The sequence below is a fragment of the Argopecten irradians genome, chromosome 3 (assembly GCF_041381155.1).
Source record: "Argopecten irradians isolate NY chromosome 3, Ai_NY, whole genome shotgun sequence".
Taxonomy (NCBI): domain Eukaryota; kingdom Metazoa; phylum Mollusca; class Bivalvia; order Pectinida; family Pectinidae; genus Argopecten; species Argopecten irradians.
Window position 1 is genome coordinate 40,662,332 of NC_091136.1, and position 11,272 is coordinate 40,673,603.

At 35.6% G+C, this 11,272-nt stretch overlaps 1 protein-coding gene across 1 annotated transcript; it reads left to right on the plus strand.

Annotated features, from left to right (window-relative positions):
- The first annotated feature begins 6 nt into the window (after positions 1-6).
- LOC138318602 (probable inactive tRNA-specific adenosine deaminase-like protein 3) lies at positions 7-10,897 on the plus strand. The gene is made up of 9 exons (XM_069261106.1): positions 7-138; positions 5,342-5,411; positions 5,847-5,903; positions 6,781-6,845; positions 7,493-7,688; positions 8,145-8,256; positions 8,939-9,095; positions 9,239-9,500; positions 9,704-10,897. Exons 2-9 carry the CDS (start codon positions 5,353-5,355, stop codon positions 9,888-9,890), a joined length of 1,095 nt encoding a protein of 364 aa, XP_069117207.1. The 5' UTR covers positions 7-138; positions 5,342-5,352; the 3' UTR covers positions 9,891-10,897.
- The last annotated feature ends 375 nt before the right edge of the window (positions 10,898-11,272 follow it).

Sequence of the window (11,272 nt, forward strand, 5' to 3'; positions counted from 1 at the left end):
CAATCAGATAATGCCTAACAAATTCGCCATGTTTACATCAAACAGGAAGCACGTGTTGTGTAGGGATACGGTTGTGTAGGAGGCTTCTATGGGTTTCACTTGATCTGTTCCAACTGGCTAACCGATGACTAGTGCCAGGTAATTGTGTTTTATCCATATTGTTTGCACCGTGGCATTAACAATATTCAGAAACATTTATTCAGTATTCTAGGGTTTGATTACAACAGCCTACATGTACACATTGGTACCTATTCATTTTGTATCAGGTTTACATGTACATGTTTTCACAGTTTCGGAAAAACAAAAATCCTACCCCTATTATGTTCATATAGTAGGGATAGGTTATTATATTTTTATCAAACCAGAAGCAGACGCCTGTGGTACATCTCTGTGCCTCTTTTTAGTCTTAGGTAATCTGACCGGAAAGGTCAGGGTGATCGATTGTCATCATGCTTCGTCCATTTGTCGTGTGGTGCACGTAAACTTTTCATTAAAAAAACTTCTTCTCAATAACTGAAAGGCACAAGATACAGATGTATGTTCAAACGAATGACCTTGGCCTTCATTCAATGTGACAACTAAGGGTCAAAAAAAGTTGAAATCTTAACTTGGCCTTCATTCAATGTGACTACTGGTCAAAAAGGTTGAAATCTTTAAACAACTTCTTGTCAATAGTTAAGAGGCCTAGAGACCTTATATTGGTCCTGTAGCATGATGGAATGAAGGGCTACCAATTTTGTTCATATGAATGACCTTGATCTTCATTCAAGATCACAAGAATCAAATAGGCTACCAACTTCAACAACTTACTGCATGCTTAATTTACTTTATGTTGCATTATATTTATATGAAGATCAAGGTAATTCATTAAAACAAACTTTGATAGCTGCAATGATGTAGCTGTGGACAAAATAGATGGTCTTCATCAGAATGGAGTGAATGCAGGGTATGATTATTAAATATTTGTTTTACAGACTTGTTATTAATTTGATCCCTATGCTTTTGAACAACTAATGTAGCCATTAATCCCAGCATGATGATGTAGACGGTAACCTATACTAGTATCAGTACTAGTGCTCTAGGTGCTTCACTTATTGAAATATGTTAATATAATTAATCTATTTTAACTTGCGACCTGGAATGAAAGCAAAGAGAGCATATAATGCAAATAGACCTCTTCATTATTGACAAGAATTTCTTAAAGATTTAATCGTATTTGACCCCTGTAACCTGAAATAAAAGTCATTTAGGAACAAACCTTTGTAGTCTTTGACCCAAACATGGTTTGTGTATAGGCTCAAGACTAAGGTTCGCAGGACTCTTTGAAATTGATTTTGTTTCACGTGAATTTCATATTTATCTTTTAGTTTCCCATTAGGAATCAGTGTTATAGGTAAGTGTAGTGTCCGTCTACATTCTCCAGCATTATCTCCTCCTGGCTCTATCTCTTATGCTATACAGTTAGTCATTGGAAATTCAAACCAGATATGTAGCTCCATCTGCCGGTATATATAAAGCTAGGCGAGACATTGTTGTAGGACATATACTAAAACTGGATAACCGTGACCTATACTTTGACCTACTCCTTTAATTTGACCTCATTTTAAGAAAAAGCTTGTTTGGGCTCCTTCAATTTCAGAGACACTGAAAAGGTGTCATACTTTGTATATGGGTACTTCCAGGAGAAGGATAATATACAACTTCATAGCACACATGATGGGGTACAAATTCATCTTATCAATTTATTTCACTGGGAATTCATGATCACATGATAAAAAAATGATATTACAAAATTTGCCTTGGCCCTTGAATTTCATTTACACTTTCTTAACTGTTGAGTAAATAGTTACTTTATGAAGAACCTCGGTATTGGAATGCTGTGGTGAACAAACTAAAGAAGTCACAGATAAATCTATACATGTCTTATTGATGCATCAAAATCACTTTCTCAGTTGGAAAAATTTAATTAATACTAGATACATTTGCAATGTTAAACTATGTTTCATCTGATCAGTGTTTAACATACAGGTACCAGTAATCAATTTTGGCTCTATACAGTATAAAATACAAAACCATCACAAATTGTCAGCTGTTATGATTTCAATTAAGTCCTAAATGATACACTATGTTGGTTTAAAGTTCTTTCCAGTTTATCAACACATGATATCAATGTTTGCCATTCATCTGTTCATCATCCAACAAATCAGGATGTAATCTCCCTTAGTTACAAAAAGGATGAGTGGAGATACACATATTTTTTGAGGACAAACTGGTTTCCACACACAGATATAGCTGCAGACTTATCCATGCCATCCTTTGCGGTCAACAGTTCTAGGATAATTGTCCCATCTGCTGATATTTGTACCACATTGTTGAATTGGTTACCACAGACATACATGTTGCTGTCAACATCTAACCCATATCCTCCCTTTACAGTATCACACATCGCCACACCTGTGTAGGTGTTGTCTGACTATATTCTACCAACACATATTCTGTCGTTGGCACATGTGTCAAGGGAGGTGAATAGTTGTTCTTGATTGGCATTGTAGCACAAGGCAATGCTATCTTCATGTGTCTCTTTTTATTGTTGTCAAAACTGGCAGACTCTCAATGGTCATTGTGAAAACTGTAGATGCTTTTGAAATGAAAAATGTTTTGTCTAAGTAAGCTATACCGTTCAAATGAGATAATTTCGGAATATCTATTTGTGATGTTAGAGAAAGTTTAGTGGATGATATGGTCATTAAGCATACAGTTTGTTCAAGCTTGAAGTTATGTATCATGCCATGTCAGTGGTTTTATCGACCATGCACATGTCATTTATGCATCCCTTCATATTTAACTCGTCCACAACAATTCCTTGTGAGTAGATCAACTTGATGTTATTTTGCCATCGGGTAGATAAACAATTCCGCATGAAGAACAAATGAGTGAATCAGATGAACATTGGAAATATATTTTCCTTTTCTTCTGAGCTCTTCACTTAGAAAAAGGTTTTATAGTGCAAGTCAATGAAGTCATTACATTAGCTGGAATATCTTGTTGTTGCTTACGGACAATGATTTTTCCAAAACTTGGAACTTTTCCTGTCATATCAGCTTCATGATCTATACAGATTGAAGACAATGAAGTTTGCACCTCTGACACTAATTCTCTACACGAGTCAACTTCTGCATTGCCTCGCTGGTACAATAGTATTGTGTCAATGTTGTCATTTATCTGCTGAGCTGAGGTGGACAACTCTAGTGTGTTCCCAATGGCAACTTTCAATCGCTCATATTTGTCGTTGGCTAACTTCAGACTTTCTTTCTCCTATTTAAATTTAGCTATCAAGTCATCTGAGGTCTCTTTTTTCATCTCTATAATGTGTTCGTTTTGATATCTTTGTGCAGGTCTTCAATGTTATTCAATGCTATGTCTTTGCTGTCTGTTATATTTTCTAATGTTTCACCGATTTGCTTGACAAGTGACTCCATTGTTTTTTTCCCTTGCAGTAACGATTTCCTTGTTTCAGGCAGTTTCTCACAATATTTTTCTGTTGTGCTCACATACTCGCATTTCCTATGGCCAGCAGTTATACATCCTCACAGTCCATTGTCTCCAAGTGTTTGTCACAGATCTTGTCTGGTGTCCTCTGCTTCAGAAAGAAATCCATTGATCGCTCGATATCTACAATATCACAATTCATGTGCAGCATATAATGGATGTTACCTTTACAAGATTCACAGAATAAAGACTGGTTTGTTTTACACAAGAACTTGGCAGATATCTTTATATACCCCTTCCTCTGACAAGGCATACAGTAATGTGGTTCCAATGTCCCAATTTTCATCTTTATCATCTGCATAGTAATACTGTCTGGCGTTCAGCCCTCTTTGTCTTGTGATGTGTCCATCGGATGAATTAATTGTCTACATACTGGACAGGTAAAGGACATGGTATGTGACACCATGCTGACAATATAACTGGCCAAGCATTCCTGACAAAAGGAATGGTAAAACTGCTCTAGACAGATGGGACAATCAAGAAGATGCGAGTTCAAAGCTGGAGGCTGGGGCCACCTTCTGCCATTGTTCTTGTGCTCCAACCTATATAATAATTTGTACTGTCAATATTAAAATACATGATCATGCTTTATTGTACATTGGTTTCATATCGATACAATTCAAAATATGGCATATTCATCATTTAAAATTCTCACTCAAGTTTGTCTGAATTGCACTTAGTGGAATGGTCATCATGCATCACTCGTTTTAGTCTAAGAAGTCAGAAAATGGAGAAATCTCCCTATTGAAAGTATGCCAACATTTTGGCGTAGATCTGCATGTATAGTTGGAAGAACGAATATGTTGTAAGAAAGCTTAACATATATTTGCATTAATTTATTATGATATAATGATTGTGCAGATACTGATATAATGCACACGTACATGCATTTTAGTTAGTATTTTTGGCTCAAACACAGAATTACATTCAACGACACCATTTGAATTTATAGTACGATACTCACTGGCATAGAAATTAATTAAACTAGACATTAAAACCAAAAATAGAAGGGAAATCTGGTATACATGCAATGTACAATGTAGTTATTATTAATGTAAAACGCTTCAAATGATGGACCTTTTACAATAAAAAGTTGCTACACTTAACTAAGTCTTCTTTTGTTTTCCGTATATCACTGACATCCTTTAAAAAAACACACACAAAATCAAAAGCACGATAAGTCTCGAATATCAGCGATATATATATTGTAAAATATTCAATTAAACAGCTAAGTACGCTTTTCGTTGTAGACCAACATAGGCGCCAAATATTGCTTCGATTGCACGTGAATTTTCTATCTGATTTACTTCCCTTCAGGCATTATCTGTTCGTGCAGTGTAGTCGGAAACGTAAAAAGAGCAGGTCGGTGTGGCTCGAAATTGTACAAAGTTTATTGATAGATTCTATATCACGTCGGTGATCCGAGTTCGATTCTTGGTCGGGCGGCATTCGCCTACATGTGTACATTGTGTATTGTACAAATTAAAATGTAGTTAGCAGTTCAACAAGCAGTTTCAAATATTGTATGGTGAAATATTAGCAGTTTTCATTGACTGCTTTAAACCGGACTGCTGAGAACTGCCTAATAATTGCCTAAAATTGTGGGACTGCTACAAAACTGCCTAATAACTGATTATATTAGCAGTTCAGTTTGACATGGGTTGTATATGTATATGAATTAAATTGAGTTTCCTCTGGCCTAGCCGTACGATAATATTACTGTGTACCTTGGTATGAGAATACATGTACCTGTAGATAATCAACTTACAAGTTGCAGTATGTTTAACTTCAGATTGTCAGGAAATGACCACTGGACACCCTACTGCTGTCCTTGACGATATCTATTACAGACCCTGTGACATTAGGTAATTATCAGAGAGATTAGAATCTGAAATATTGGAGACTTTTGTTCAGAAATCGTTGTTATTTAAGTTAGTCTAATTATAATGCTCGAAATCATCACGTCACTTCTGAAAAATAACCTTCACCTGTTTGTCTTTTTTTTTTTTCATTTCTAAGACTGTACAGACTGTAATTTGACCAAATTTGGTCACTCCAAATCAAATCAATAAAACATGGTTTAGTTGATAAGTAATATATATTTTTCATGGAATAACCCCTTCCACATAACATCGATTTGATATATAAAGCTTATATAAACATCGGAAGATAAAGGACAGATTGCCGACGATGTTAATTATTTTTTGTGATTTTTTTAAACGAAATGACTCGGACATTTAATTGGTTAGTTGTAATATGCACTTGAAATTAAATATTACATATGTGGTTTATCTTGCAGTTGATGTATTTGTATGCAATGTTACTGATAAGAAAAAGACGGCAAACATTATACAGTAAGTAATTATTTTATAAACAATTCTCGTTACCATGGAAAAGAACTATCAATGTTAAGTGTCTTGAGTTAAAGTTACACTTAAAACAAATAAAATCCTAGTTTCGGCTTATTATTAGTTTATTATACTAATCAAGATCGTTAGTCAAATGGCGGACGTCCGTCAAGATCCTGTATGAATCTCTTATCTAAAATGTATGCTTCTCGGCCTAATAAACGCCCTTTTTGCAGCCAAGGAACCGTATAAGCGATGCGATACGTTTTTTGGAGACTGCAGTAGTGGAACTGTTGCCCTTACAGTGCTATCTGCCAGAACAAATACACACCCGCCGGTCACATTATACTGAGAACGGGCTAACCAGTCGTCCCACTCCATTTATTAGTGTTAAACTGTTTGATGATGAGAGCTAAGCGCAACTGTTGTTGAATTTTTTATTATCAATCAACGTCCTATTAACAGCCAGGGTCATGTAAGGACAGCCTCCCATGTATGCGGTTTGTGGAGTGTATGAACTGCATGGCTGCGGCATATTGGTTTTGTGTCTTTTTGCTAAGCACAATAGAATCTAGGAAAGACTATTGTATGTCAGGGGATGGTCCAGAATCATCATATCAGATTTTAGTAAGGATAACACAGAATAAGTTCATTTCCTTTATACTCGCCGAATGTCAAAGGTACACTCATAAGTCTATACAAATATCGCACCATGTTTGAACGGGAGTTTGGCTTAGTAAATTCAATCATTTAGGTGATCAAAACGAAAGGTCATAGGTCATAATTAAGTCAAGGAACATACTTGACATCTATCAAAAAGTGACAAATGACTTGAGTTTATTATTACTTTAATGTAATACATTCAAAGCATTTTCTATTTCAGATGTTTGAAAAAGGATTTTCCATTGCCGAAATTTTGCCACTTGAAGCGGATACGAGCTTTAAAAGGTGAATGTTTCATGGTGGGAAGTTGGAAGGACAGTTTGGAATCTTATTCACTCATATACCCATTTTTAAATAACAGCAATCAATTACATCTGATATTTAATAATTATGACATTCAACATTTTTAGTTAAATGTGCCGTGATTTTGATACTTACGAATCAAGAAGAGCTTTTCATGTGTTATTAACCACCAAATGTTACCAACATTTTCGGAAGTAATGCATAGGTTTTAATGTTACAAAGTCAAATAAGAGCTCAAAATGAATGTTGTCAATACTGCCAAAAATCATGATATTTACTTCCACTGTACACTACAATGAGTACAATGAATCCATTATGTGTGTGCTTTTGAATGATTTTCATAGCTTCGTTCATCAAAGTTTCGCCCAGTTACGGCACATATAATCAATATTAATTATATATAATTAAAACAAATATGTTAACAAGTACAATCGACACTGATTGTATATACACAGTGATTCAAAACACATATTTATTACTATAGTGTATTTTATACCGAAAGATTTTTTTTCCATATGTGACATTATACAAGACATCAAACAAAAACATACAGTCATTTGCAAAGTGTTCTTGTAGAAATATTGAATATAGGAGAAGTACAATTTAATGTAGATTTTTTTTCTTTTCAGGTTCGCCCTTACAAGCTATACTATGTGATGAATCATTTGACATAGATGAGGTCACAACTACCTTGTCTAAATCTCAAGATTACTTGACCTTGTCTAAGCCTTTCAAGGTCAAAGTACCAGTAGAGATGCCCTTGACCAGACGACAATACGAGGAAGCCGTACTGTACTGGCCTGTAAATTTTTATGAAGACAAAAGGTTTGTACTCTCGGGTTTCTTGCAAAGTTTGAAAAGTAAATGCTTGGACGTTTTTCTCCCAGCTAGATTACTCTGATTATATAGATTGCTGTATATATTAACGACCTATTTTACTCACTGAGGATTGCCTGGGCTATGCAGATTACTTCTAACTTAGCTTACGGATTTTAGCCTCTAAGACAATGTGTTTTATGTTGATGTTTTCACCTATGATGTGCTTAAACATATAACAATATCAATTCAATCAAAATCTGGCTGTATATTTCCTGAAATTGTGAAGATACCACACGTGAAGGTATCAAAACCAAATTTGTTCCTGGTAAAATTTGACTTTTAAAGCAGCTAAAATCATGAATAAGAACATTCCTTTCATTGATGTAAAGATAGAATTCTAAAAAGTAGCCAAATATTTTATTACTATCTGATGTTTAAGGAAATTTGTCTCTTTTTTGCCAGCATCGCCAAGGCTTTGACAAAGCAGTTGTTTAACACAGAGGAAGTCAAAAGAATACATGGCTTTATGGCAGAAGCAATGATCATGGCGAAAAAGGCTCAGGAATCCAAACAGGTAGACTGTAAATATAAGGAATAGATTTTTATTTTGTTAAGGTTATGAGGGTATGATTATAATGGAACCCATATTAATAGCCGGGGTTACATAATTTACACTTGGTATCATTAAACCCTCATAACCCAAACAAAATAAAAAAGCCATTCCTTATATTTACAGTTTTTCACACAAATGAATATTATTTATTCTTGCGACAGTTGCATATTTAAAAAAAACATTTTATTTTCTATCTATCCTGTCATCGTCAACGAATTCGATTGAACAGCTGAATGAAATCGAGTCATTCATATGTTCCCACCAAATGTGGGGTCATGAATCCACGTTTCCCGCATTGCTGCGCCATCGGCTATTCCCTAACAACAGAATCGCCGCATGTGTTGTACTGTCATTATACACTGATAATGATGATACTAGAAGGTATGGTTATTGAGTCCATGTCAGTGCAAATTGTAAATATTTCAACTTACTTTAAATTGCATATTTGATGTCTATCAACAAATGCTTTTAGCATTCTGCTGAATTTAATGAAATTAAATCAATACTAGAAATTACTCGCATCCTCGTGAAATATTACATTGTGTTCATTTCGTGTCATTCAAAAATTCAATTGGTGTAAAATGTAATGGTGTATGTTATTTATGACAGGCTTTGGATTCTATGTAAAGCATGTTTGTTTAAGCTTCCTATTGGAGCAGTGGTCGTGGATCCAATACAGAATGCTGTTATTGCTAGAGGTCACGACCTTCGACAGGGCTCTCATCCATTGCAACACGCTACCATGGTTACCATTGACCTTGTGGCAAGGTCACAGGGTGGGGGCATGTGGCCCGCGGAAGGTATGTAATTGAGTCCGGTACACAGCTTTGAATTAAACCTTAGGAAACAAACGACCTTTAAAACAATTAGACACATTTGTGTTTGTATAGAAATTATCAGCATCATTAGATAATGAAAGTCATTTCTTGTATATTTTCCGTAGGTTACCAGTCCATGTACTACAAATCGTATGGTGAAGATCTGAGGTCACCTGTTACATGTTCAGGTAGCGAATCAGCAAATGTAAATTGTCCAGAGTCAAATAAAAAGTCTACCCAAGATTTAGATCAAATATCTGGTGGGGAATTCTCAAACACCCACAGTAGTGACCGAACTAGAACTACGACTAGAACTTTGACAGACAAGACCGGGCCGTACCTATGTACTGGGTATGACATTTATCTGACCAGGGAACCATGTGTCATGTAAGTACATGTTGGTTAACTTTACACTCTCTGTATCTGTCCAACTTAGATTCTAAAACATACCTTTCTTATCCAAAATATTACACTGTATTAGACTTATAAGTCATTTGTCGTCTTCAAGTTTAAGATTATTTATCCAATGTTAGATTCATCAGGACAATTCTGAATCATTCACGATGTTGATAGCGCTATGGTAATTTCAGGTGTGCTATGGCCCTGGTGCACTCTCGAATAGGACGTGTATTCTATGGAAGTTCGTTCCCCAGGGAAGGGGCTCTTGGATCAAAGTATAAACTTCACGTGCAAACAGGACTCAATCACCACTACCAAGTGTTCTGTGACGTCATGACAGCTGAATGTGACCAGTTGTATAACACAGCTGTGACCTAGAGCATGCGGTCATTTATTTGACAACCAATGCTTTGTAAGGCAGCAATTGACAATTGATCAGTGGCATTAAAAGATATGGACACACTTGACCAATTGCTAACAGGTTTCTAGGATGTTGTTATTCTTCATCAGTTTTGTTACTGATTTTGGAGACCTTTTGCCATTTAAGTCACAAATTGTGGCCACTTTTGACCAATTAAGTTACAAGATGTGATGTGGACACCACTCATTTCCAGGACATTATTCTTGACCAGTTCAGTTACTGGTTGTGGTCATTAATGTTAATAGAGGTGAGTATCCTTGACCAATTGGTATCTTTGATGTGGACATTTTACTAATGACCGACCAGAGAAGTGGTAGCCCAGACAAACATGCTATGGCATGTTAGGATGGATACGACTGAGGTAGTAGTTTTTCTACTCCACAAGGAAGGTACAGAAATACATGTATATCAACATGCACATTAACGCTAATAACGCTAATTAGAAAATATTAATGATAAATAGAGTGCCTTTTTCCACATGATTAACCAAATTCCAGTGTCATAATGCATCAAGAATATTTGGAATATTTCCAGCCATATGTACTATTGTTAGAACACCAATTTCATCACCGGTTTCACTACTCTGCTGGCAGTGCGTCAATGCCTCCATAGACATTGCAATATAAACCACGCCCTAATCGGATTTTACCTGTCATTTACAACGATACATGCATTCAAATATTTAATTAGCATGCGCTGCTAAGTTTTGTTTTGAAAAGTGCTGTTTGCAAAAGGCCATGTTTAAAAGTTTTCAATTGCAAAACATTTAAATGAGGGTTCGGTCAAGAATTGGAAAAAGCGGTGCAGTTTATGAAGCATTTCTATTAAGGTAACTACTGAAATAATTCCATTGTCTTGTTTGCACAATTTTAGTAGAATGATGTCATATTTTCCAAAGTTTGAAGACAACACATATTGATGTTCCAAAATACACATTGAAATAGAATAAATCGGTTGAATACGATATGTGTCGTGTTAATTACTCGTGTATAGCTGGTAATGGCTTCTATCTGAATTAGATTCATTGTAGTTATTGTTTGCTAGATTTCAGTCTGCATTACACACCAGTAACCTGTCATTAACGGTTTTGGTCGAAGAGTAAATCAATGCGTGCGCAAGAATGAGGTTAGTTCTCAACAGTAAACAACGAGTAAACTGCTAGTTTTACATATATTTTCCTTCCGTTCCCAAATGTCGGTGATTTTGAGCATTCCGATTTTCATTCACATTCTTAAATCTGAAACGTCCTGAATTTACCATGGCTTTTATTAGAACGTTGAATTAATCAACTCAAATCAAGTGGGGCTAAACCTTAGCGTACGAGATATCGCAGAAAGGA

Coding starts and splice junctions, on each gene's coding strand:
- LOC138318602 (XM_069261106.1), top strand. CDS start 5,353: ATGACCACTGGACACCCTACTGCTGTCCTTGACGATATCTATTACAGA. Junction 6,846..7,492: donor GCGGATACGAGCTTTAAAAG/GTGAATGTTTCA, acceptor TTTTCTTTTCAG/GTTCGCCCTTACAAGCTATA. Junction 9,501..9,703: donor ACCAGGGAACCATGTGTCAT/GTAAGTACATGT, acceptor TGGTAATTTCAG/GTGTGCTATGGCCCTGGTGC.